Source organism: Chiloscyllium plagiosum, chromosome 9, assembly GCF_004010195.1.
Source record: "Chiloscyllium plagiosum isolate BGI_BamShark_2017 chromosome 9, ASM401019v2, whole genome shotgun sequence".
NCBI classification, from domain to species: Eukaryota; Metazoa; Chordata; class Chondrichthyes; order Orectolobiformes; family Hemiscylliidae; genus Chiloscyllium; species Chiloscyllium plagiosum.
In genome coordinates, this window is record NC_057718.1 from 105408813 (window position 1) to 105434430 (window position 25618).

General features: G+C 41.1%; 1 protein-coding gene across 5 annotated transcripts in view; it reads left to right on the forward strand.

Annotated features, from left to right (window-relative positions):
* LOC122553140 (WD repeat containing planar cell polarity effector) overlaps positions 1–25618 on the forward strand; it is a 134053-nt gene that overhangs the window by 82068 nt on the left and 26367 nt on the right. For all 5 annotated transcript variants that reach the window (XM_043696719.1, XM_043696716.1, XM_043696721.1 and 2 more), the window contains 2 exons: positions 4535–4598; positions 9270–9372. In XM_043696719.1, coding sequence (XP_043552654.1) covers positions 4535–4598; positions 9270–9372 — 167 coding nt within the window. The remainder of the gene's footprint in view (positions 1–4534; positions 4599–9269; positions 9373–25618) is intronic.

Consider the following 25618-nt stretch of genomic DNA (forward strand, 5'->3'; position numbering starts at 1 on the left):
CACGCAGACACGGGGAGAATGTGCAAACTCCACACAGTCAGTCGCCTGAGGTGGGAATTGAACCCGGGTCTCTGGTGCTGTGAGGCAGCAGTGCTACCGTGCCGCCCCCAATGGTTAGCAATGGGGGCATGAACGTTAGATTTTGGGCCCAGTGACAATTAGAAGAAGCTCCCTTCAGATGGCATATCGTACCCTGAGCTTGAGGAGGGCACAATTAGGTGAACTGGCCATGCTAAATTGCAAGTAGTGTTAGGTGAAGGGGTAAATGTAGGGTAATGGGTCTGGGTGGGTTGCGCTTCGGCGGGTCGGTGTGGACTTGTTGGGCCGAAGGGCCTGTTTCCACACTGTAAAGAAAGAAAGGGGCAGCACGGTGGCACAGTGGTTAGCATTGCTGCCTCACAGCGCCAGAGATCCAGGTTCAATTCCCGCCTCAGGCAACTGTCTGTGTGGAGTTTGCACATCCTCTCCGTGTCTGCGTGGGTTTCCTCCGGGTGCTCCAGTTTCCTCCCACAGTCCAAAAATGTGCAGGTTAGGTGAATTGGCCATGCTAAATTGCCCGTAGTGTTAGGTGAAGGGGTAAATGTAAGGGCATGGGTCTGGGTGGGTTGCTCTTTGGAGGGTCGGTGTGGACTTGTTGGGCCGAAAGGCCTGTTTCCACACTGTAAGTAATCTAATCTAATCTAATCAACAAAGATGGAGCTACCCAGAAGTGACCAGGGCCCAGTGCCACAGGAGACTGCAAATCTTCATCCTTGCAGATGGCCACAGACCATGTCACTGTGAAGACCTTATACCTCACGGTGCTAAGTACCATGTATTGCCAGTGGCCATCAAAGAGCCAAAAGCAAAGAGGTTCAATGCTACTATGTATTTAGCCATATCTGAAAACCTGCTGCACAACAGTGCAGTTCATGTTCACTAATGCTCTGTTTTCCTGAGCTGAAGAGCACATTCATTTAGCAACAAAGACTGGCAAGGACAGTGATATTGGCTTTCATATCCATTGCTGGATTTGTGAGACCTCTTCTGGAATATTGTCTCGAGTTCTGTTGGAATATTGTTCAGTTATAGGAAGGTTATTATTTAAACTGGAGAAGATTCAGAAGAGATTTACCAGGATGTTACCAGGTATGGAAGGTTTAGATTTAAAGAAAGGCTATTTAAGCTGGAACGTTTTTCACTGCAGTGTAGGAGGTTGATTGGTGACCTAATAGAAGTTGATAAAATAATGAGGGGTATAGATGGAGTTAATGGTAGGTGTCTGTTCCCTAGGATGGAGGATTTCAAGATTGGGGGCATAATTTTAAGGTGAGAGGAGGGAGATTTAAAAAAGATGTGAGGGGCATCAATGAAGCAAGTTCCACAAAATGTCATCACAAGAAGTTGAGGTTGTAGGTGCAGCAGGTAATTAAGAAGGCAAATGGAATATTGTCCTTCATTGTTAGAGGGTTGGAGTTTAAAAATAGGGAAGGTATGCTGCAGCTGTATAGGGTGCTGGTGAGGCCACATCTGGAGTACTGTGCACAATTTTGGTCTCCTTACTTGAGAAAGGATATATTGGCACTAGAGGGGGTGCAGAAGAGGTTCACTTGGTTGATTCCGGAATTGGGACGGTTGCCTTCAGCGGAGAGATTGAATAGCCTGGGACTGTACTCATTTGAATTTAGAAGAATGAGAGGGGTTTATTCCCCTCATAATTTTACAGCTTTCTCTAGGATAGAAGCAGGGAGGTTGTTTCCACTGACAGGTGAAACTAGAACTAGGGGACATAGCCTCAAATTATGGAGGTGCCGATTTAGGACTGAGATGAGGGTTGTGAATCTGTGGAATTCCCTGCCTGGTGAAGCAGTTGAAACGACATTGTTTTTAAGGCAAAGATAAATAAGTTTTGAACAGTAAAGGAATTAAGGGTTATGTTGAAAGGGTGGGTAAGTGCAGCTGAGACCACGAAAGGATCAGCCATGATCTTATTGAATGGCGGAGCAGGCTTGATGGGCTGGATGGCCAACTCCTGCTCCTATTTCTTATGTTCTTCTGTCCATCCTGCTGTCGGTGTCACTTCTCCATCTCCACCATGACATCTTGTTTCCCTCTGGTGTAATGGAAGGCTTTGGCAGAGCTCCTCCTCTAGATACCAATAATTTTGTAATTGTGTGTCCTCAAATTCCACAGTTCGTCTGTTTCAGGAAAACTGTCACAGTACAGGTCTCGCTCCCATGAAACTCTAAACTTCTATCTTTTATTAGAAGCAGCTTTCTGACCCAAAGCTTGACCTCGCTCCTGTTTCTCACCCACTGGCAGAAATTGAGCTCCATATTACAATACTTGCAATGCACATTCATACCTCATTAGTGTATCTTGAAGCTACAACATACAATTCAAAATCTTGCCATACTCACATTTGTCAAGGCCATGATATCACAATTGTTTGTAAAACAACATAGATGCAAGATTGTTCAGTATCAGCTTCCACAATAGCTTCTTGCTTCTATAACAACAGTGCAGTGTAAGGAAATGTTAAGGAGGGAGGAATTCAGTAAAATTACAATCACCAGAGCAGTGATATTGAGCAAATTGTTGGAGCTGTGTGCTGGGTCCTGGGTCCTGGTGGGTTTCATTCTGGAATCTTAAAAGAAGTGACGAGTGAGATAGTTAATGCATAGATTTTAATTTTCCAAACTGCTCTGGATTCAGGGAGGGTGCCTTTTGGATATAAAATAACAATCATAATTCCTTTATTCAAAAGGGAGGGAACTAGAAAACAGGATTATTTTGTCCATTTAACTTAATGTATATTCTAAGGAAAATGTTAGAAGCTGTTATTAAATATACTGTAACAGAGCACTTAAAGTTCAAGGTAACCAGACAGAGTCAACATGGTTTTGTGAAAGCGAGCTCATATTTAACCAATGTAATAGTATCATTTAAGGAAGTAACTTGAATAAAGGGGAACCAGTAGAGGTACTGTACTTGGGTTTCCAGAATGCATTTGATAAGGTGCCACATGAAAGGTTATTATGGAAAATAAAAGTTATGGTGTAGGTGGTATTTTGGCATGGATAGAAGATTGACTAACAGGAAACAAGAGGCATAAAAGATTATTTTCTGGTTGACAAGGTATATTGAATGTTGTTTCACAGGGATCAGTGCTTGATTTCAGCTATTTACAACTTGTATGGATGAAAGGATCAAAAGCGTGTTTTCTAAATTTGCATATAATAAAACATAAGTAGGAACGTAAATTGTGAAGAGGACATGAGACTTAAAAAGTGACTTAAATCGGTTAAGTGAGTGGACAAAGCTGACAAATGCGGTATAATGCAGAAAGAGTAAAAATGAAGCATTATTTTTAAATAGTGAGTGATTGCAGAACTCTGATTATTAGGGTGATGTGGGTGTCCTAGTCACCCTAGTCTTACCAGACGATAGAGTTGCCTCCATTAAAGAGAAATAACTGGTGCTGGTTTAATCTGAGGGTCACCATGCCTCCGGTGAGAGAGGTTGAGAAGGAGATTCCATCATAATAGTCTCAATCAGTGCAGGAATTGAATCTGTGCAGTTAGCATAATTATGTATCCTAAAGCAACCATCCAGTCAACTGGGCTAACTAAACCTCATACTTAAGTACAGGCCAATGATGCGATTCCATCTGGAATACTGTATACAATGTTGTCATCTTATTTAAGAGAGGATATAAATATGTTAGAAAATAGGAACAGCAGTAGGCCGTTTAGCCCTGAGTGTGGTTGAATTGGTTCAACTTAAATTGTCTTGAATTGGCTCTGCCATTTTAGATTATTGCTTTTGTTTTCAAGCACTTTTTATCTATCACAACACCATATTCTTGTGCTTTCCCCATATCTCTTGATATATCGTTACTTGGAACAGTACAGAGAAGGTTTACGAGATTTCTACCTGGAACGAGCAATGTGTCTTTTGAGAAAAGGTTAGACAGGCTTAGCTTGTATCTGCTGAAGTTCAGAAGAGTAAGAGGCAAACTGATTGAAACATAAAATCATGAGGGGTCTTCATAGGTGAGTGTGGAAAGGATGAAAATCAGGAACAAGAAGTCACTGATTAAAAATAAAGGGTCACCCACTTAATAGAGAGATAAGGAGAATCTTTATCTGCAGATGACTGAGGGTCTTTAGAACTCTGTTTTCCAAGAGTTGGTGGAAGCAGAGTCTTGAAAATGTTTAGGTTGAAGTTAGGTAGATTCTTGATAAACAAGAGGACAAAAGGTTATTGGGATAGGTGAGAAATTGGAGTACTCCGATCAGCCATGATTTTATTGAATGACAGAGCAGGCTTAAGGACTGAGTAGTTTTTTTTTGCTCTTAATGTGTAAGTATGTTCATTTGGCAGCATGCTGTGTGGAATGTGACTGTATATTAATTTCATTCATTTGAATTGCTAGGTTATTCTGAACATCAGTGTTACAAAACTTCAATTTGTATTACCTCACTGTCTTGGATGTTGCTGAAATTCTGCAAATAGTAGTTAGCATTTCTAATAATTGTCTTGATTTGGACAGGTACCAGCGGTTTGAAAAAGCTTTTCTGCTGGCGATAGATATAGGTGCTCGAGATCTCTTCATGGTGAGTCATTTCCTAAACATTTCTGTGCTGTTTGCTCGTTCCAAATCTGGTGCTATTGTTAGCATTTGTGCTTTTTAAAGCAAATTGGTGACAACTAGACTGAAGGAAAGAGATGCACACATACAGTCAGCCATTGTAGAACTGGTCAGTAGTTCTACTGTGTCCTTTTTTTTGGCTTTTTGACAATTTCTCACTGTAGCCTTGGGCCTGTTTTGTATTTTGCAGATAGCAATCAGACATTCAGAACTTTTATCTTTTTTTAAATGGGTAATGCATGTGGATGACACCTTTCAATCTAATGGACATGATATTTGTAATCCACTCCCAAAAAAGAAGTACAGCTGCAAGAACCAAAATACCATGGATGGAACATGCTTAGGAATCTGAAAGCTTATGCCACTCTGACAAATTATGAAAGCTTCTGCAGGTACTTTTCATACATGAAAGTTAAAGTACAAACTCAAAGGAATTGACACTTAACACTTCTTTTGGTCCTCCCATTTAATTAGCTACAGAAGTAAAATTAACCTGCCCAGAACATCTTGTGTGAAACCCAGCATGTGATCCTTGTTTCCAGAGATCTTGCACCACAATGCCACAGTGAGGTTGGGTGGACAAAGCACTTTGCTAAATCTCTCAGCATGTATCTTCTGGGCCAGAGCTTTGATTGTATATAAAAGCATGAAAAGAAAAGGCCCTGTTTGGCAGGGGGAGGGGAATCTTTAAGTGCCTGCTGCTAATAAAGACATTGTAGAGGCTTTCCTGCAATTTAAAAAAAAGTTACTGTTAATTCTTCAAATTCTCCTGTGTATCTTGGGAAAATAAGAGATTCAAGGAGAATAGGAACAAATCTTTGTTAATTGACTTTTGGTTATTTTTATAATTATCATTCAATTTAGTGTAAAATGTTTCTGTCATCTAACTATCTGTGCTCAAAGCTACCCTCATGGCTTCCTTCTTGGAAAGTAAGCCAGCTTGCTGTTGGTATTGAAACACCACAAATTGAAAGAGTTATTTGTTTCTTAATTGCTATTTGCTTTTGCTGATTTATTCACTTTTATTACCACTTTCTCTCTAGGAGTTCTCTTGTATCACCTACATTTACACTAAAAAGATTAGGTTGAACATGTGCTGCTCAGCATCTGCCATGACATTTTAAACCTAACGTTAGAAATGACAGATTCAGCCTGTGTGATGTGTCTTAATTTATCCCCTTTAGCTATGGCAAAGTCATAAATTTTATTCTAAGTGACATGATAGAAATTAAGGCTTGCTTTGTAGATAAAGTTAAAAATCACACAACACCAGATTATAGTCCGACAGGTTAATATGGAGGCACTAGTTTTCCAGCACAGAATTGCTATAAATTCTGTGTCTTATGATTCTGCTCCACAACCGCCTGATTAAGAAGCAGCACTTTGAAAGCTAGTGCTTCCAAATAAACCTGTTAATCTGGTGTTGTGTGATTTTTCACTGTGTCCACCCCAGTCCAACACCGACACCTCCAAATCATGGTAGATGAAGATTGGTCGAAAGGTGCAGGACAATATATTGTTGTCCTCCCACCTCATACAGAGAGCAATATGTTATTATAAACATCAATTTTATTTCAGCATCTTCAAACTTAACACGGCAAATGTGAAATAGACTATTTGAAGAAAATGGATAAAGAGCAAAGGGAACTGGGCGCCTTCATGGAACTCAAACAAACATGAAAGATAAACACTAATATGAGCCTATTTGCCTGAATAGCCTGTCTTAGGGTTGGAATTTTAGTTTTAGAACTCTAATTGTGTAGTAGGAGTGAAAGACTGCTAGGTCAGTGCAGAGATTGGAATCTCATCCATAATGTAAAGCCGATTACTTTCAGTTAGGTTGTTTCAGCCAATGACATAGGAGATTCGTTACACCATCAAAATGCAGAATGAAGGAATATTTAATTTCACTTGTTTTCCATGATTACTCTGGGCCACAAAATTGCACTTTATAAGAGGGGGTGTTATCAGTGAATTACCTTAGTATCTATCTAATTCTGACCTCTATCCATACAAACGCAGGCATAACACAGCCAATAGTTGTCAAGGTCACTATAGCCTTGGATGTTATACCTCAAAAACTGCCCTCCAACCCAAGTTGCCATAAGACCACTAGTCAGCAGAGCACAGATATAAAGCAGGCGATTTGATGAATTGGTGGGAAGACTAAACCAGTTCATTCTCCAGTCATGGATATTTGGCAGCAGCAGTACATGAAAGTTCTATGATGACGAGAGTCCAGAGGGATTTGCCACAATCTACTTCAGTCACAAAGATTGAGAACAATGAAACTTAAGATTGTGATTTGCCGAAGATGGATGAGGTGCTTTTGAGACAACCATACAGGTCTTAGTTATTTAACTTTGCTTATATACTTGAATACAGAGTATACAGATAGAACACATCCCTGTATATAAACAAAGAAACATGGAGTAGGAGAAGGCCACTTAGCCCTTCAATATGATCATGATTAATCCTTTAACTCAATGCTAGGTATGTGCTTTCTCCCCATATTCATGATGCCTTTAATATCTAAAAATGGAGCTGCCTCTTTCTTGAATCTTGAAGTTGAATATGTGAATTTAACAGGGAAAAAAGAATTATAAGCTGAACCTGATGGTGCAAAACCCTTATGTAATGTAAGATAGTTTTTAGGGAAGAATCATATTGTATCGTGCATATTTGCCTAACTAGTTAGTGCATATATTTGGATTGTGGATATCTAGTGAGGTTTATAATCATCTTCTGCATTTTGTAGTTTTTATGCTGAGTTTGCTGCCTGCATTGATCTGGTTTACCAATCTTCTAACTTTTGATGCTGTCCTAAGTGGGTACTGGCCTGTAACACTGAAAAGAATTGTCCGAGACTTTTCTCAAGTTAGGTGCTGAACAAGTGCAATGTTGATACAGTGCCTATAAAACTGCCAATATAGCAGTCAGCAAACTCAAACTTTCAGGTTTAGGCCTTTGACATTGTCCAACAAGCCAAGGACATCAAACAAATCTGTCCAGTCCACATACTCAGCAAGATGAATCTCAGAAACTGATCATTTAGCCCACTTTTTAGATTAGATTCCTTAGTGTGGAAACAGGCCCTTCGGCCCAACCAGTCCACACCGACCCTTCGAGGAGTAACCCACCCAGACCCATTTCCCTCCTAACACTAACACTAGTGGGCAATTTAGCATGACCAATTCACCTGACCTGCACATCTTTCGATTGTGGGAGGAAACCGGAGCACCCGGAGAAAACCCACGCAGACATGGGGAGAATTGCAAACTCCACACAGACAGTCGCCTGAGGCTGGAATCGAACCTGGTGCTGTGAGGTAGCAGTGCTAACCACTGAGCCACCGTGCCGCCCTCTCCACGCTGCTCTCCAGATGAGAAGGACATCTAATGTCACTTCCCCTAGCTTTTCCTTGTAACGCTGTACATTCTTCCCTTTCAGATAATAATACAATTCCCATTTGAACCAATTTCCACACACACGGGCAGAGCATTCTAAACCCTAACCATTCACTGCATGATAAAGTTTCTATTGTTTGCATTCTGAATTTGCACCATTTTTCTATGACAAACCTAAACAAGCAATTGGAAAATTATTGTATTTCAGTACTTAACATAATAATTTGGCGAAAGTGAGGACTGCAAATGCTGAGATCAGAGTCAAGATTAGAATGGTGCTGGAAAAGCACAGCAGATCAGGCAGCATCCAAGGAGCAGGAAAATCGACGTTTCAGGCAAAAGCCCTTAATCAGGAAAGGGTGGAGCAGATAGGTGGGAAGGAAGATTGACAGGTGAGACAGGTCATGAGGGCGGTGCTGAGCTGGAAGGTTGGAACTGGGGTAAGGTGGGGGGAGGGGAAATGAGAAAACTGGTGAAGTTCACATTGATGCCCTGGGGTTGAAGTGTTCCGAGACGAAAGATGAGGCGTTCTTCCTCCAGGCATGAGGTGTTGAGGGAGTGGCGATGGAGGAGACCTAGGACCTGCATGTCCTCGGCAGAGTGGGAGGGGGAGTTGAAATGTTCGGCCATGGACGGTGGGTTTGGTTGGTGCGGGTGTCCCGGAGATGTTCCCTAAAGCGCTCCGCAAGAAAGCATCCGGTCTCCCCAATGTAGAGGAGACCACATCGGGAGCAACGGATACAATAAATGATATTGGTGGATGTGCAGGTGAAACTTTGGATGTGGAAGGCTTCTTTGAGGCCTTGGATGGAAGTGAGGGGAGAGTGTGGGAGCAGGTTTCACAATTCATGCGGTGGCAGGGGAAGGTGTCGTGAGGGGAGGGTGGGTTGTTGGGGGGGGGGGTGTGGTCAGATCCCCCTCCCATTTATCTCTCCACCCCGAAGGCTCCCTGCCTCATTCCTGATGAATGGCTTTTGCTCAAAACGTCGATTTTCCTGCTCGTCGGATGCTGCCTGACCTGCTGTGCTTTTCCAGCATCAATGTAATCTTGAAAAGGATTTATGTTAACACTGTCACATAGAACTTTATTGAACCTTCCTTCCTAAGTTAGCACTATTTTAGAAACTTTAGTTTTAAAACTTGTCTTCTCCGTGTGGATTGAAGCAAAGTGTAATAAACAACATAACACATTTAGGATTTACTGATATGTTTTGGTTTGAATTCAACAGGACATATATTATGTGGCTTTGGATAAGGGTGAGTTGGCACTGGCTGAAGTGGCTAAGAAGAAAGCTAATGAGATTAATGCAGAATCAATAACAGCCGAAGTTGGTAAGAGTTAATTCTTTGTAAATGATGAGCTATTTTTATTTAGATCAAACTCATTTAAAAATGTCTCAAATATAGCTCCAGCAATATTGATCGGAGTTGGCAGTTAATTGATTTTGAAGATTCTTGAAAAAGATTTATCTGATTTGAATTTGCAGTTGTGCACTGTATTACATTGTGAATGCTATAAACATTTATGTAGCCATCATTTAAGTTAGTAAATTTGTGTTTTATTCACTGGCTTATACCATCCTAATCTCAGTATTTAATATTATTACATTATGGGATATAAATAAAATAATTGCAATGGGAAATGCACATTGGTTAGAAGCTGAAAGTTCTTTTCAAGGATTCAAATGCTACACTTTAATAGCAAAGATCTCATGAAGTCACAACACAACTAAATTCTACAATCTCAGCAGAACCAGAAAGGGTTTTCTTGTGATGGAATCTGTCTCCTTAATGCTAAACCCAGTTCAAGGGACTGCCTGCTTCTTCAGCACTCAACAAAATTCACTGTGATCAATTTAAAATTGTTGCCCTTGTCTTGAAGTTTAACCTTACCACTGCAATATCACCTGATGCCAATAACACCCACTTAATATTTCTTATCACTGAGAAAAGATCTTGTTTAAAAAAATACAATATTGTCCAGTTGTATAAACCATAAATCCACTGACTTTCCAAAACACTTCCCTTTTTCTGTGCCAGGTGAAGTTTCATTTAAGCTTTTTTCAAGACAGTAAGGGTATTTCTTTTGACAATATGTCTGTGCTGAGAAATTGGTTTAGCCCAGCTATTTGATAGGGAGCCACTACTCTTTTGAGTAATTTCAGCATTTTTTCATCCCAAACTGAAGCAGGTAGAATTATGAAATTCTTTAAGTTTATTTTAGTTCTTATTATTTAAGTAAGCTGGATAACTTTTTTAACCAAGCCACCCCCCACAATATGGATTGCATCCATTGTCCAAAACCACGCGATTGAATGAGTCTGTGACTTAACTATTGTTGTGAGTATATTTCATAGAATCATAGAATACAGAAGAGACCCTTCAGCCCATTGAGTCTGTACCACCAAAATTACGTTAAATTTACACAACTCACTTTCCAACATTTGATCCAGAGCCTTAAATGTTATGATATTTAAAGTGCTCACCCAACTACATTTTAAAGGTTGTGAGGCTACCCAGCTCAACTATTTTACCAGGCAGTGCATTCCAGATCCCCATCACCTTCTGGGTGAAAATATTTTTCCTAAAATCCCCTCTAAACTCCTGTCTTCCACCTTTTAAAAGTGTGCCTTCTTATTGCTAATCTTATATAGGTCTGACAGGTGTCCCCTAAACCTTCTCTCCAACTTGCCAAGTTACCGTGGATCCCATGTGCTTTTACCTTTTCAGTTTCCCATGTGGGATTTGCTGAAATCTATGTAAACTACACCAACTGCATTACCCTCATCTACATTGTTGCCTTTGCCTAATCAATATCACCACCTTCTCCTTCCACTCCCTCTATGTCATGTGTAATTTCAAAAGCATTATCTTCCAGTTTGGACAATTTGTTGCATACCAGTATTTTGAGTCACACCTGTTGATCATTGCTGGTTTTAATAGAACACTGATTCCTTCTCAATCTCCTAATACTGTAAACTCTGTGCCATAAAGGTTGCTTCCCTCTGTTGTATAAGGCTGTTGAAAGGCTGAACTCACATCATGAGATAAGCTCCATCCACCAGGATAGAAAAGACTGTTCCGAGGAGGAACTCACGTGTTTGAGTTGTTCAACTGTTCAATCCATGAAATTAAACAATAATATGTACTCACTCATAAGCATAGCTTGAGAACTCACAAGAGACTATCATGCAACTCTGATCTAGTGGAACTAGCCATTATGTAGTATGTAATAAACCCATTCTGTTTAACGAGACCAAGGTTCTCTTCTGCAGAAGGCTTTCTGTGGGCATCCTTTCCACATGATATCATAACTTAGGCTAAAAGGTAAAGTCGCCCTCATCCTATTGGATTACAGGGCTGCTTTCTCACTATAGAGAGAATCGACTCATAGATAGGGTGAATAGCCAAGGTCTTTTTCCTAAGGTAGGGGAGTCCAAAGCTAGTGGGCATAGGTTTAAGGGGAGAAGGGAAAGATTTAAAAGGGACCTAAGGTTCAACCTTTTCACACAGAGGGTGGTGTGCATATGGAATGAACTGCCAGAGGAAGTGGTGGAGGCTGGGACAATTACAAGATTTAAAAGGCATTTAGGTGGGTACGTGAATAGGAAGGGTTTAGAGGGATATTTCTCAAGGTTAATATTCCACAGCTGTGTTACCTAGATTTTCTGATGAGGTTTGTGCATGGCCAGAGGTGACGCTCTATATATATTCCCCAGCATGACAAACATCAAAGATTGGAAGGTCATTCGTTTTGAGGTGGGGAATCAATCTGTTATTTTGAGACAAGGTTGTGCAAGTCAGTAAGCATGTAGGAACAGTTTATTTTTGAGGAGAGCAGGTCTCCCTCAAGTCTGTACTTTTTGCATGAACAAAGAGCAAAGAAAGAACAAAGAAAATTTACAGCCCAGAAACAGGCCATTCGGCCCTCCAAACCTGAGCCGATCCAAATCTACTGTCTAAACCTGTCGGTCAATTCCTAAGCATCTGTATCCCTCTGCTCCCCACCTACTCATGCACCTGTCCAGATGTATCTTAAATGAATCTACTGAGCCTGCCTCTACCACCTCTGCTGGCAACGCGTTCCAGATGCCCACCACCCTCTGTGTGAAGTACTTGCTGCGTGTATCCCCCTTAAACTTTTCACCTCTCACCTTGAAAGCGTGACCTCTCGTTATGGAATCCTTCACCCTGGGAAAAAGCTTGTCTCTATCCACCCTGTCTATCTCCTTCATGGTTTTGTAAACGTCAGTCAGGTACCCCCTCAATCTCCTTTTTTCTAATGAAAATAAACCTACCCTACTCAACCTCTCTTCATTGCTAGCACCTTCCATACCATCCTCGTAAACCCTCTCTGCACCCTCTCCAAAGCGTCCACATCCTTTTGGTAATGTGGCGACCAGAACTGTACACAGTATTCTAAATGTGGCCGAAACAACATCCTGTACAATTTTAACGTGACTTGCCAGCTCTTAACTCAATACCCCATCCAATGGAGGCAAACATACTGTATGCCTTCTTGACCACTCTATTCACCTGTGCAGCAACCTTCAGGGTACAATGGACACCCTGCACACCATGTGACTTCACTTTCCCCATTAGTCTACCATGGGGTTCCTTATCAAACGCCTTACTAAACGCCTTACATCAACAGCCCTTCCTTCATCTATCAACTTGGTCACTTCCTCGAAGAACGCTATTAAGTTGGTAAGGCACGATCTCCCCCGCACAAAACCATGTTGCATATCACTGATAAGCCCATTCTTTTCTAAATATAAATAAATCCCATTCCTCAGTACCCTCTCCAGCAACTTTCCCACCACTGACATCAGGCTCACTGGTCTGTAGTTACCCAGCATATCCCTACTAACCTTCTTGTACAGGGGGGACAACATGAGCAACCTTCCAGTACTCCGGCACCTCACCTGTATTTAAGAATGCCACAAAGATATCTGTCAGGGCCCCAGCTATTTCCTCTCTCGCCTCCCTCAGCAATCTGGGATAGATCCCATCCAGTCCTGGACCTTAATAACCTCTAGCCTACCCAACACATCTTCCCTACTTATGCCAACGTGATCCAGACTATTCAAACTTCTATCTCTAATCTCAAGATTCATGTTCCTCTCCTCAGTGAACACTGATGCAAAGTAATCATTCAGAATCTCACCCATTCTCTCAGGTTTGACACACAGCATTCCTTCATTATCCTTTAGTGGACCAATCCTTTCTCTAGTTACCTGCTTGCTTCTTATATAAGAATAAAATGCTTTGGGATTCTCCTTAATTCTGCTCGCTAAAGCTATTTCATGACCCCTTTTAGCCCGCTTGATTCCTCGTTTAAGACTTCTCCTACTCTTCCGATATTCCTCCAGGGCCTGTTCTGTTCTTAGCTGCCTGAACCTTACGTACGCTTCCCTTTTCCTCTTGGCAGACCTTATGTACGCTTCCCTTTTCCTCTTGGAATGTAAGTCTCCCACTGAAATAGCACCTAAACAAAGTAGAAAACTGGTTTAAAAGTGCAAGCAAAACATACTGTTGTCAAGCGGAAGCAATAAAGCAGACAGTAAATAGTTGCACATGACATGGTTTGAGATTAAAGATATGGTGTCCTGTTGTGTTTACAGAGAGTACTCCCGCCCATTTTTGCTTACAGGTTTAATCAAGCAGTAATATGATATTTGTGGTTAGCTTGGAGGACTTAAGGTGCTGTAAATGAAGGCATGTTTATAGATGTCATGAGAAGTTACAGAAAGACATTCAGGTATTGTGACTATATTTTCAAGTTATTTTGTTTTCTATTTAATAACTTACAAGTGATTTTGCAGCCATGGCTCCTGTTCCATGGCTTCATTAATTTCTCCTGTTCCTCTTAATGTACTAGAGCCTCAATGATAATAGTACTTTGTTAGACAAAATTGTGTAATATGCAGCAGGAGCATAGGAATTCTTCAGGATGTAGGATTTGTAGCAGCTTCCACAACAGTAGCTGGCATAGTTCATTCACAACGTCCCACAACATCCTCAACATACAGCAATACTACACTTTGCTCACTTGGAGGAAATAGCAACAAGGACAAAAGACTCTGACCCTCCTGTGTCTCTAACACATCCTAAGGAGCCCTTCAGCTGCAGCCTGACCATGAGGAAGCTATTCACGTTCTTTTAGGGGTTGCTGCTGTACCTGTGTTTGCTGTCATTGCGTTGCAGCAACAGAGATGGTCACATCTGCAGTGGCTGGATCCATCATTCACAGTTGTCAGTGCAGACCATGTATAGGGAGAAGAAGAAACAGAACAAGGTCCTTAGCAGCAAGAACAGTCACCATTTATATCCCTGAAAAGTAAAAGTTTAATATGCTGGTCCATTTGGGGACATGGAGCATTCTAACAAGAAAGGCCATGAGTTGACCCAACGTGGCATTTTGACATTGAATCTTATTCCAATGAATACATCACCAGTCATGTAGCAAAGAGACAGTAATAGAGTATAGGTACACCATGAGCATGGACTCCTTCCCCTGCAAGCGCCAATTCACCATGAAAGGCACAGTAGTGTTATATCTGTAGTTCAGGTGGACAGGGAATCAGTTCGATGCCCCTTTGCGTCCTCAAATGGCTTGCATTAGCTGTGGCCCAAAGGTGCCTCTTTTAATGTTGCATGTGATGATTTCTGCTTCACAGTGATGTCTATCTGCAATTTGCAAGGACCAGTGGCATGGTCAACATTGCTTGTGACCAACATTCGCACTTTATTATTTGTTACTTCACTTTACTTAAACTGTTCAGACATGTTCTGACACACCTGCAGGGCAAGGGCCTCTGGGCTCAGAGGAGCCCTCCTTCCACATAGTTCTAAAATCCATTCCTTTCATATACTGCAGGTAAAGCTTGCATTTCTGGTCATCAGGCAAACTGTGACTGTGCCATTATGGGTGGGGTCACAGTCTTTTTCAGTTTGTAGGTTGCATTTAACAATTGGTAGATCATGGAGGGTTGCTGGGCACGTTGACTTCCTGGCTTGACCTGGTTATCAGGCCCTCCCCTGGCTGAACCTCTAAGTCCCTTAATATGTAGCACTCCCTGGACAGCCTATCTCTACTGAACACCCACATGTTCTCACCCACCTCCTCAAATTGCAAGTTCAACTTCTTCTTTGCCCCTTGAGCCATGTCACTGCAGTTTCATCATGCCCTTCGTTATGTTGCTCATGTTGAGGCAACTAGGGTGATATACACTTATTGCTAGCCCCCTCTCATTCACTATCAGGTCTTCGACTTGTACAACAATGCCTCCTTCACCATCCTTGTTCTCTCTGCTTCCTAAATCCCCAGCATTTAATCCTCTCATCCCCCCTAATATTTTCTTCCAATACCCACCCCTGGCATTAATTTTGCTAAACCACAGGACTGACCATGACCCCAGCCCCCTGACTGTCTTAAGTGGGCAGCCCCAACTGATGACTTACCAGATCTCTGACCACTCTGTCATATTCTCCATCTCATGATCCCAAATCCCTTGACCGTTTGTACCAGATCAGTGGGATTGACTGGGCCAAACCCCACACTGCAATGAGATGGATCACTTGAGTCTGACTGTCCCAGGACAGCTGACCATACCGAGACCCTAGATTAATAATGGACATTGCCCTTGACTCAGAATACTGGCACCCCTGACTGACAACAGCTTCCACTTGACTTATTAGGGGGCTAATCCTCTTCTATTTTGAGGTATAGCCATCTGGCTGCTGCACGTGCAGTGCATTTGCTGTGTTGTCTCAGGCAGATACGATAGTTCTGAGGTTGACTTAGTGCTAAGAAAGCAACTAGACCTGAGGTACACCTGGTCTAGCCTGTAAATTATGTGTCGTTGCAGCAGCATTCCAGAGTGCTCCAATGTCAAAAGTGTACTGAATTCCATTTTCTAAAACCTTAGGCTAGATATTGCAGTTAACAGTGAAACATTTCTCACCACTGATTTCAAAGGCTGACAGCAAAGATCTGGCAATCTCTGAGACATGGTGTTCTAATTTCACAACATCAGGTTCTTTTGTCATGGCAATAACATTGGCAATTTATATAACGCGTTTAATGCAAGGAATTGTTTCAAGGTGCCTCACAATAGCATCTTACAACAGTGTGACAGTGAGCCATGTATGGACATATTAAGCCAGATGACCTAAAGCTCGGTCAAAATGAAAGATCTTAAGATATTTCTGAGAGGAGAAAAGTGAGTTCATGAGGCCCAAGAGGAAACTTCACCTTAAGGCCCAAGCAGCTAAAAGCATGGTCCTTAATTCTGATCAGATTAGCACAATGGAATTAAAGAATGTGGGTATTTCAGAAGCCTGTGTAATTAGGGCAGAATATGGATATAGGAAAAAGTGAGGACATGGAAGGATTTGAAACCAAGGCAAGAATTTTAAACTTAAGATGCTGTCTAACTGGAAGCTAGTGTACATCAGTGAGCACAGGATTGATGGGGAGAGGAGGACATGCTTCAAATTAAAGCACCAGCAGTTCAGGTTTAGATGACCTCAGACATGAGAAATTGTTGGGGATAGGATCAGGGAAAACCCTAAAGCCTTCTATAGGTATATAAGGGATAAAAGAATGACTAGAGTAAGATTGGGGCAATCAAAGACTGTAGTGGCAAGTTGTACGTGGAGTCAGAGGAGGTAGGGGAAGCAATAAATGAATACTTTTCATCAGTATTCACACTGGAAAAAGACAATGTTGTCGAGGAGAATACGGAGAAACAGACTAGATGGGATAGAGGTTCACAAGGAGGAGGTGTTAGAAATTCTGGGAAGTGTGAAAATGGATTGATCTAGGATTCTCTGGGAAGCCAGGGAGGAGACTGCCAAGCCTTTGGCTTTGATCTTTGTCGTCAATGTCTACAGGAATAGTAACAGAAGACTGGAGGATAGCAAATGTTATTCCCTTGTTCAAGAAGGGGAGTAGAGACAACCCTGGTAAATATAGACTAGTGAGCCTTACTTTGGTTTTGGGTAAAGTGTTGGAAAGGGTTACAAGAAATAGGATTTATTATCATCTCAAAAGGAATAAGTTGATTAGGGATAGTCAACACGGTTTTGTGAAGGGTAGGTTGTACCTCACAAACCTTATTGAGTTCTTTGAAAAGGTGACCAAGCAGGTGGATGAGGGTAAAGCCGGTAACGTGGTTTATATGGACTTCAGTAAAGTGTTTGATAAGGTTCCCCATGGTAGGCTACTGCACAAAATACGGAGGCATGGGGTTGAGGGCAATTTAGCGGTTTAGATTTGAAATTGGCTCACTGAAAGAAGACAGAGTGGTGGTTGATGGGAAATGTTCATCCTGGAATTCCGTTATGAATGGTGTACCGCAAGGATTTGTTTTTGTCCACTGCTGTTTGTCATTTTTATAAGCGACCTGGATGAGGGTGTAGAAGGATGGATTAATAAATTTGCGGATGACACTAAGGTTGCTACAGTTATAGATAGTGCTGAAGGATGTTGTAGATTACAGATGGACATAGGTAAGCTGCAGAGCTGGACTGGGAGGGGGCAAATGGTGTTCGATGCAGAAAAGTGTGAGGTGATTTACTTTGGAAGGAGTAACAGGAATGTAGAATACTGGGTGAATGATAGGATTCTTGGTAGTGTAGATGAGCAGAGAGATCTCGGTATCCATGTACGTAGATCCCTCAAAGTTGCCACCCAGGTTGATGGGGCTGTTAAGAAGGCATATGATGTGATAGCTTTTACTGCATTAGTAGAGGGATTGAGTTTCAGAACCATGAGGTCATGCTGCAGCTGTACAAAACTCTGGTGAGGCTGCACTTGGAATATTGCGTACAGTTCTGGTCGCAGCATTACAGGAAGGATGTGGAAGCTTTGGAAAGGGTTCAGAGGAGATTTACCAGGATGTTGCTTGGTATGGAGGGAAGGTCTTACGAGGAAAGGTTGAGGGACTTGAGACTGTTTTCATTAGAGAGAAGAAGGTTGAGAGGTGACTTAATTGAGATATATAAGATAATCAGAGGGATAGATTGGTTGGATAGTGAGAGCCTTTTTCCTCAAATGGTGATGGCTAGCACGAGGGGACATAGCTTCAAATTGAGGGGTAATGGATATAGGACAGATGTCAGAGGTAGTTTCTTTACTCAGAGTAGTCAAGGTGTGGAGTGCATTGCCTGCAACAGTTATAGACTCGCCAACTTTACGGGCATTTAAATGGTGACTGGATAGGCATATGGACAAGAATGGAATAGTGTAGGTTAGATGGGCTTCAGATTGGTTTCACAGGGCAGTGCACCATTGAGGGCCGAAGGGCCTGTACTGCGATGTTATGTTTTATGTTCCATGTTCTAGGTTGTAAGACTGAAGAAAGAGGTTTTTCAGGTCTAAAACAGGAGTGCTATCATTAATAAAAGTGGAAATTACTAGAGAAACTCCGTACGTTTGGCAGCATCTGTGGAGGGAGAAACAGAGTTCAGATTTCAAGTCTGATATAACTCTCCTTCTGAATTAAATGTTTGCTGATAAGTGGGATGTGCATATGGAATTAAGTTAGAAAATAAAATATCACTTTTTTTTTAAATGTGGAATTTCTTACATTTGGGCAAAATTTGACATTCAGCAAAGATAAAAGTACTTATTCAGAGCAAATGTGTTCAGGAGTGATTATGAACTTTTTAAACCTCATTCAACAGCATGCAAAGTTTTAAGGGTTTTTACAAATAGATGAAGAGTGTAAGTTTTCATCAGTTTATAGATTCCCAACTGATTGCAGTATGGAGAATTTCCTTGTATCCTCTGGAGATCTTTCTGAATTTAACTGCACATCACCAGACTCCAGAAGTTCTTGTCAGTTCGAAGGAGAAATGATGCCAAATGCTGATCGTTTTCTTGGTATTACTTTTAAAAATCTCTTTACTGGATGTGGACTATCTCAGCTATCATCTATTACGCGACCTCGTTGCTGAGAAAATGGTGATGAGTTTCATCCTTGAACTATTGCAGCCTGTGGTGTGAGCACACCCAGAATGCTTTTAGAGAGGGATTTTTGGGATTTGGTGGGATTCAGCAGTACTGATGGATGGCTACTGTTCTTGTTCTTCTAAATGGTAGGGATCATGGGTGCTGTCTGAAGAACCATGGTGAATTATTGCAGTACAGCATGTCAATCATACACACTGCTCCACTGTGCACTGGTGGAGGAACAGTGTGATGACATTGTTAGATAGGACCCAAATAAGAGGCCATTTTGTTCTGGTGTTGAGCTTCTTCAGTGCTGTTAGAGCTGCACTCCAGGGACTTGAGTATTCCATCACAATTCTGACTTACAAACATATGAAATAAGAGCAGAAGTAGGCAGTTTGGCTAGGGATCTGAGGAGGAGACAGAAATGGATTGATCACTGACTGAAAATGCTTACAAATGGTTAAGCCATTTCTTTTGTATTGATGTGCCAGATCCCCCATTGTTGAGCACATGCATATTTATGAAATCTCCTCCTCCAGTGAGTCATTTGTCTAGCACAGTTCACAAATGGATGTGACAGGACATAAAATGATGGAATAATATAGTACAGAAGAGACTCGTCAATTATCGAGTCTATACTGCCAAAAATACACTACTACCTACATTTTTCTCCACTAGGTCCATAGCCTTGAATGTCATGACATTTCAAGTGTTCATCCGAATACTTTTTTACTTCTGTGCTTAGCTTTGATCTGTTGGCTATAGGATCACTTAGCTTTGTCGATTATATGTTGCCTCGGCTGCTTGACATGCAAATAGTCTTGTGTTGTAGCTCCAACAGTTTGACACTTTGTTTTTAGACATGCCTGGTGCTGATCCTCCTGCACTCTTCATTGAACCATATTTGATCCCTTGGCTTGATGATGATGGAAGTTTGGAGGGTATCACAGACCATGAGAGTACCAACTGTGGTTGAGTACAATTTTGCTGCTGATGATAGCCCACACTGCCTTACAGATGCCTAGTTTTGAGTTGCTAGATCTGTTTGAAATCTACCTATTCACCATATTGGTACTGCCATGCAATCCAAAGGAGCATATCCTCAATGTGAAGGTAGGACCTCACCTCCACAAGGACTCTGGAGTTACTCCTACCAATTCTATCATGAACAAATACACCTGCAACAGGAAGACTGGTTAGGATGAAATAGAGTAGATTTTTCATTCTTGTTAGTTCCCTAATCTGCTGCAAACTCTAGCAGCAATGTCCTCTAGGACTTGGCCAACTTGGTCAGTAGTGGTGCTTCCAAATTTGTTCATCTCCTGAGGCCAGAGTTGTTGGAGGGTGCTCATTGTCCATGCTTGACCTCATGTCATGAAACTTTATGGGGTCACCTGGAAATTCATTCCCAATCGTATACTAATGTGGTTCTAAGTCTGGTGGTGAGACCATGGTTATTTTAAATCATCTTTTTAAAAAATCAGTTTGTCTGGATGTATGGCATTGTTCCCAATGTAAAACTTCATTCCATGTTCAGTTTGGTGCTGAATATGTTCTAAGCAATGAAATCATTATGAAATCAAATTATATTATTGATAAATGTCATGAAAATCTCACTGGCATATTAGAAAATGAATTAAGGATGCAAGCTGAATTCATTATTTTAATATTGTCAGCAATAAAATACCAAACACAATTGCAATTTAAGTGAGGCCTGATAAAATGTGTGTTTTGTTTAATGTGTAATTTTAGTGTGTGGTGGAAGTCACGTCTAAGAAGAGTCTTAATAGGCCTGATGTCGATCAAAATGGACTTTTGACTAAGATCTTGATATCTTTATAGAAGTCTCTATTAAAGAATAAGAGTTATTCTATATTATATGATCCATCTCTCCTTCTATATTATCAATCTTGTACTGAATGGGACATTTAATGTCCCCCGCCCCGTCCCTTCAGAATTCCTATTCTCAATGCTTGGAAGATATGATTCGGAGATGCCGAATCACCTGATGAAGGAGCGTCGCTCCGAAAGCTAGTGTGCTTCCAATTAAACCTGTTGGACTATAACCTGGTGTTGTGTGATTTTTAACTTTGGAAGATATGATGCTTCTTGTAGACATTCTGAGAATTCTACTCTGTGATTAGCTACTACAGTGAGCTCTGTCACTTGTGTCTCTGATTTTTTTCTCTCTCTCTTTCCTGTGATGAAGTTCTCAACCTACTTAGCACTTCTTTTGTAGTCTTTATGATTTCAGTTAAAGTACTCAGTATGCTGATTGTCTTTCTAGTTTAACTATTAAATTCCCTTTGGCCCATATCTGATCATACAGTATGTCAAAAGGTACTTTACATCTTTTAGATTTGTGTAGCTAAACATACCCATTTACGACGAAAAGCTCTCATTAACTGATAAAGGCAATGCACTTAAAACTGTTTTAATTAAATTGGCATCTTTAGATTGCTACATTGGTGGCACGCTATCCAGCTAAATGCCTACAAGCAAAAAAGCTTCCATTCTGTTGAAGTGTCTGTTTCTGCAACAATGGAACTTCAGGAACTAAAGGGCAGTTGCTAAGTTCTGTATTAGAGAGTGCACTGTCTACTGTCCCCTTAGTAACACCCTGAAATAGGAGTTCTGATCTGTCAATCATGTTTTCAAGCTATACATTTAAGTCATGTTTGTAATGAGCCTTCCCTTTTATCTTCATTGCCTCCAGGTATTTCCTGTTAATTTTCAGGACTTGAACTCAAGTTCATACTCTTCTATATTGCTTAATACCCAGTAAGACAGGTATACGAGGCAAGTAAACATTAAGCTTCCCTGCCTCCAGCTATTATTGTCAGTGTCACTAAAGTTTCTATGCTACAATTAACACAAAAATATGCCTTCTCTATCAGGGTTACAATTTCCAAACATTCTCTTCATTACTTTGTTTGTCAGATCACATGGAATTGAAGAAACCCTATACATTTTCTTCACCTTATTGCTGATATATTGTGCTGTCATGACAACAATTTGTTAACATTTTGAGATATATCAATAATATCTTGTTTGCAAGATAGAAATTCCTGGCAATATTTGGTACTTAAAATTTAAAGACAGATTTGAAGAAATCAAATTGTGTTGAAGCTTTCTTTGAGCATTGATGTGGCAAGCCTTTAATTAGTAGGAAAGCTCAGCAGGTCTGGCAGCATCTTTGGAGAGAAATCAGAGTTATTAAAAGAAATCGAGTGACCCTTCCTCAGAACTCAGAACTTGAGAATTAATGGAATTCCTTTAACATGTAGCACAACAGTACCTTGGGAACAGTAGGATTTAGTCTACTTCTGCATGTTTTAAATGTTGTTGACCTTCTTGGTACATTTGGCACGGGGACACCCCCAAGAGGATGGGTTGATCTTCCTTGTTTTCTACCTTTCCATTGATCAATAAGCAGGGGTTGTATACCGGCCGGTTGCTCCTACTGTGTGCGAGTCAGTTACTGATGGTTTCCTTTTGGTCTGTGAAGATTGGTTTCTCACTGTCTCAGTCTGGGTCTAATGTAGATGCCAGAACCTAAGGAGGAGATATTAGTGGGAAATATTTTTGGAAGGCAAAAAAAGTTAAAGGGTTTTAAGTACATACTTGTTAGAATTTTCTCTTGAAAAAAAGAACTTTCCTGTTGATTCAGGTTGGAAATTTTGCAATATTGATGCTATGTTGTCATTTAATATATGGAATCATCAAAAACTTGGCCAGTGCCATATGACAATATCTGTAACATAGGTGATTTTGCAGCATCGTATAGACCTGTACCTTGCCTATGTATTTGATTGCTGTGTTGACTGAAATCTGTTTGAAGTGTTCTAGTTTTCAAATCTTTGAAGAGTCTATCTACAAGGCAGCCTTGAGGGATACAGGTGGCTCTGCATGTATCTATGCTGCCTTTTACCTTGAAGATGACAGAATAGTTTTTCTTTCTGGCCACCGCCTCAGAGGCTTCCCTATCTCAATAATTGTTGTCATAATAGAGTATTTTTGACAAGCAGAATAATCTAGTTACCAGTCTGACTGATAGTATGAATGTTTTACAATTGCAACAAGAAAATGTTTCTGATCAGCAAGAAGTTATCTAGCTGCCAAGAAATAGTGATGGCTGAGCTTTTACTGATGTTTTACTGTTCTTTGAAGCTGGGGTTTTTCCGGCAGTGTCTCCTTCGTGTTTATTTCGTAGTATTTGAGGAGAGGTGGTGGTGTAGTCGTCATGCCATTGGACTCGGGCCCATATATGACTCCAAACTGTCAGAAATCTGGTTAACCCTTAAGTGCCATGAGAGCAATTATGGATGAGCAGCAAATGCTGGCTGAGCTAGTGATACCCACAGCCCAGAAGACTTATTTTAAAAATTGCATACAAACTTTTCTTGTACAAGCAGATACTATTGACTTCAATATTGTCCTGCTGAGGACACTTTATGGTTACAGTAGGGAATTTTAACTTTTCAAACATAGACTTGGACTGCCATAGTGTTAACGGTTTAGATGGAGAAGAATTTGTTAAGTGTGTACAAGAAAATTTTCTGATTCTTTTTATGGATGTACCTACGAGAGAAGATGCAAAGCTTGACCTCCTCTTGGGGAAAAAAGGCACGGCAGGTGACTGAGGGGTCTGTGGGAGAGCACTTTGGGGTCAACGACTATAATTCTATTAGTTTTAAAGTAGTGATGGAAAAGGATAGACCAGATCTAGAAGTTGAACTTCTAAATTGGAGAAAGGCCAATTTTGATGGTATTAGAGTCATAGAGATGTACAGCATGGAAACAGACCCTTCAGTCCAACCCATCCATGCCGACCAGATATCCCAACCCAATCTAAACCCACCTGCCAGCACTCGGCCTGTATCCTTCCAAAGCCCTCCTATTCATATACCCATTCAAATGCCTCTTAAATGTTGCAATTGTACCAGCCTCCAGCACTTCCTCTGGCAGCTCATTCCATACATGCACCACCCTCTGTGTGAAAAAATTGGCCCTTAGGTCTCTTTTATATCTTTCCCCTCTCACCCTAAACTTATGCCCTCTAGTTCTGGACTCCTACACCCCAGGGAAAAGACTTTGCCTATTTACCCTATCCATGCCCTTCATAATTTTGTAAACCTCTATAAGGTCACCCTTCAGCTTCCAACACTCCAGGGAAAACAGCCCCAGTCTGTTCAGCCTCTCCCTATAGCTCAAATCCTCCAACCCTGCCAAATCCTTGTAAATCTTTTCTGAACCCATTCAGGTTTCACAACATCTTTCCGATAGGAAGGAGACCAGAATTGCACACAATATTCCAACAGTGGCCTAACCAATGTCCTGTACAGCCGCAACATGACCTCCCAACTCCTGTACTCAATACTCCATGGGGAACCTTGTCAAATGCCTTACTGAAGTCCTTATAAATCACATCTATCACTCTGCCCTCATCAATCCTCTTTGTTACTTCTTCAAAAAACTCAATCAACTTAATGAGACATAATTTCCCATGCACAAACCATGTTGACTATCCCTAATCAGTCCTTGCCTTTCCAAATATATGTACGTCCTGTCCCTCAGGATTCTCTCCAACCACTTGCCTACCACCGACGTCAGGCTCATTGGCCTATAGTTCCCTAGCTTGTCCCTACCACTTTCCTTAAACAGTAGCACCAAGTTAGCCAACCTCCAGTCTTCCAGCACTTCACCTGTGACTCAGTAAGAGGCCCAGCAATCACTTCCCTAGCTTCCCACAGAGTTCTAGAGTACACCTGATCAGGTCTGAAACTTTATTGCTGGAACAGCACAGCAGGTCAGGCAGCATCTAGGGAACAGAAGATTCGACGTTTCGGGCACATGCCCTTCTTCAGGAAGCCCGAAACGTCGAATCTTCTGTTCCCTAGATGCTGCCTGACCTGCTGTGCTGTTCCAGCAATAAAGTTTCAGCTTTGATCTCCAGCGTCTGCAGACCTCACTTTCTCCTACACCTGATCAGGTACCAATTCCAAATGAGATGATGTTTGCCTTGGTTACGTTGCGGACGTTCTCTGGGACTGGTATCTGTATAGTGTGACCTGCAACCAGTGGGTTTGAATTACATTGTCAGTAGGATTGTATTCTGTAATAAAGGAATTCTATACAGATATGCCTGTACTCCTGGATACAGTCCCATTCCCAGATGGATAATTTATACTGGTATGATGGAGTTTGTTTTCTGTTCACGTCAGTAAGATTGCATACAAAATTTGAAGTTCTCAAGAGGGTCAGTAGTTTGTCATAACACCTTTTGAACATGGCCCCGTGCTTTTGGTTGTAGCTAAATTGCATACACTAAAAGCCCAATCATTATGAGACAACTGTCTTCACTGTACTTGGGACATAACTTTCAAATTATAGTGATGATATTTCATCAGTATGTTTTCAACCACTTTACATTTATTAAGTGTTCCAACCTAGATCTTTCAACCTCCAAGCAATATACAATAACGTGTGCAAAAAAATGTGTAAATGTTTATAATTTTGCATGTTGTGAAGAAAATCATAAAGCTTCAGCGTATCAGATTAGTCTTTTGAGTACTTAAACTGTCCAACCTAAAGGCCTTTCTTTTGCCTTGTGAT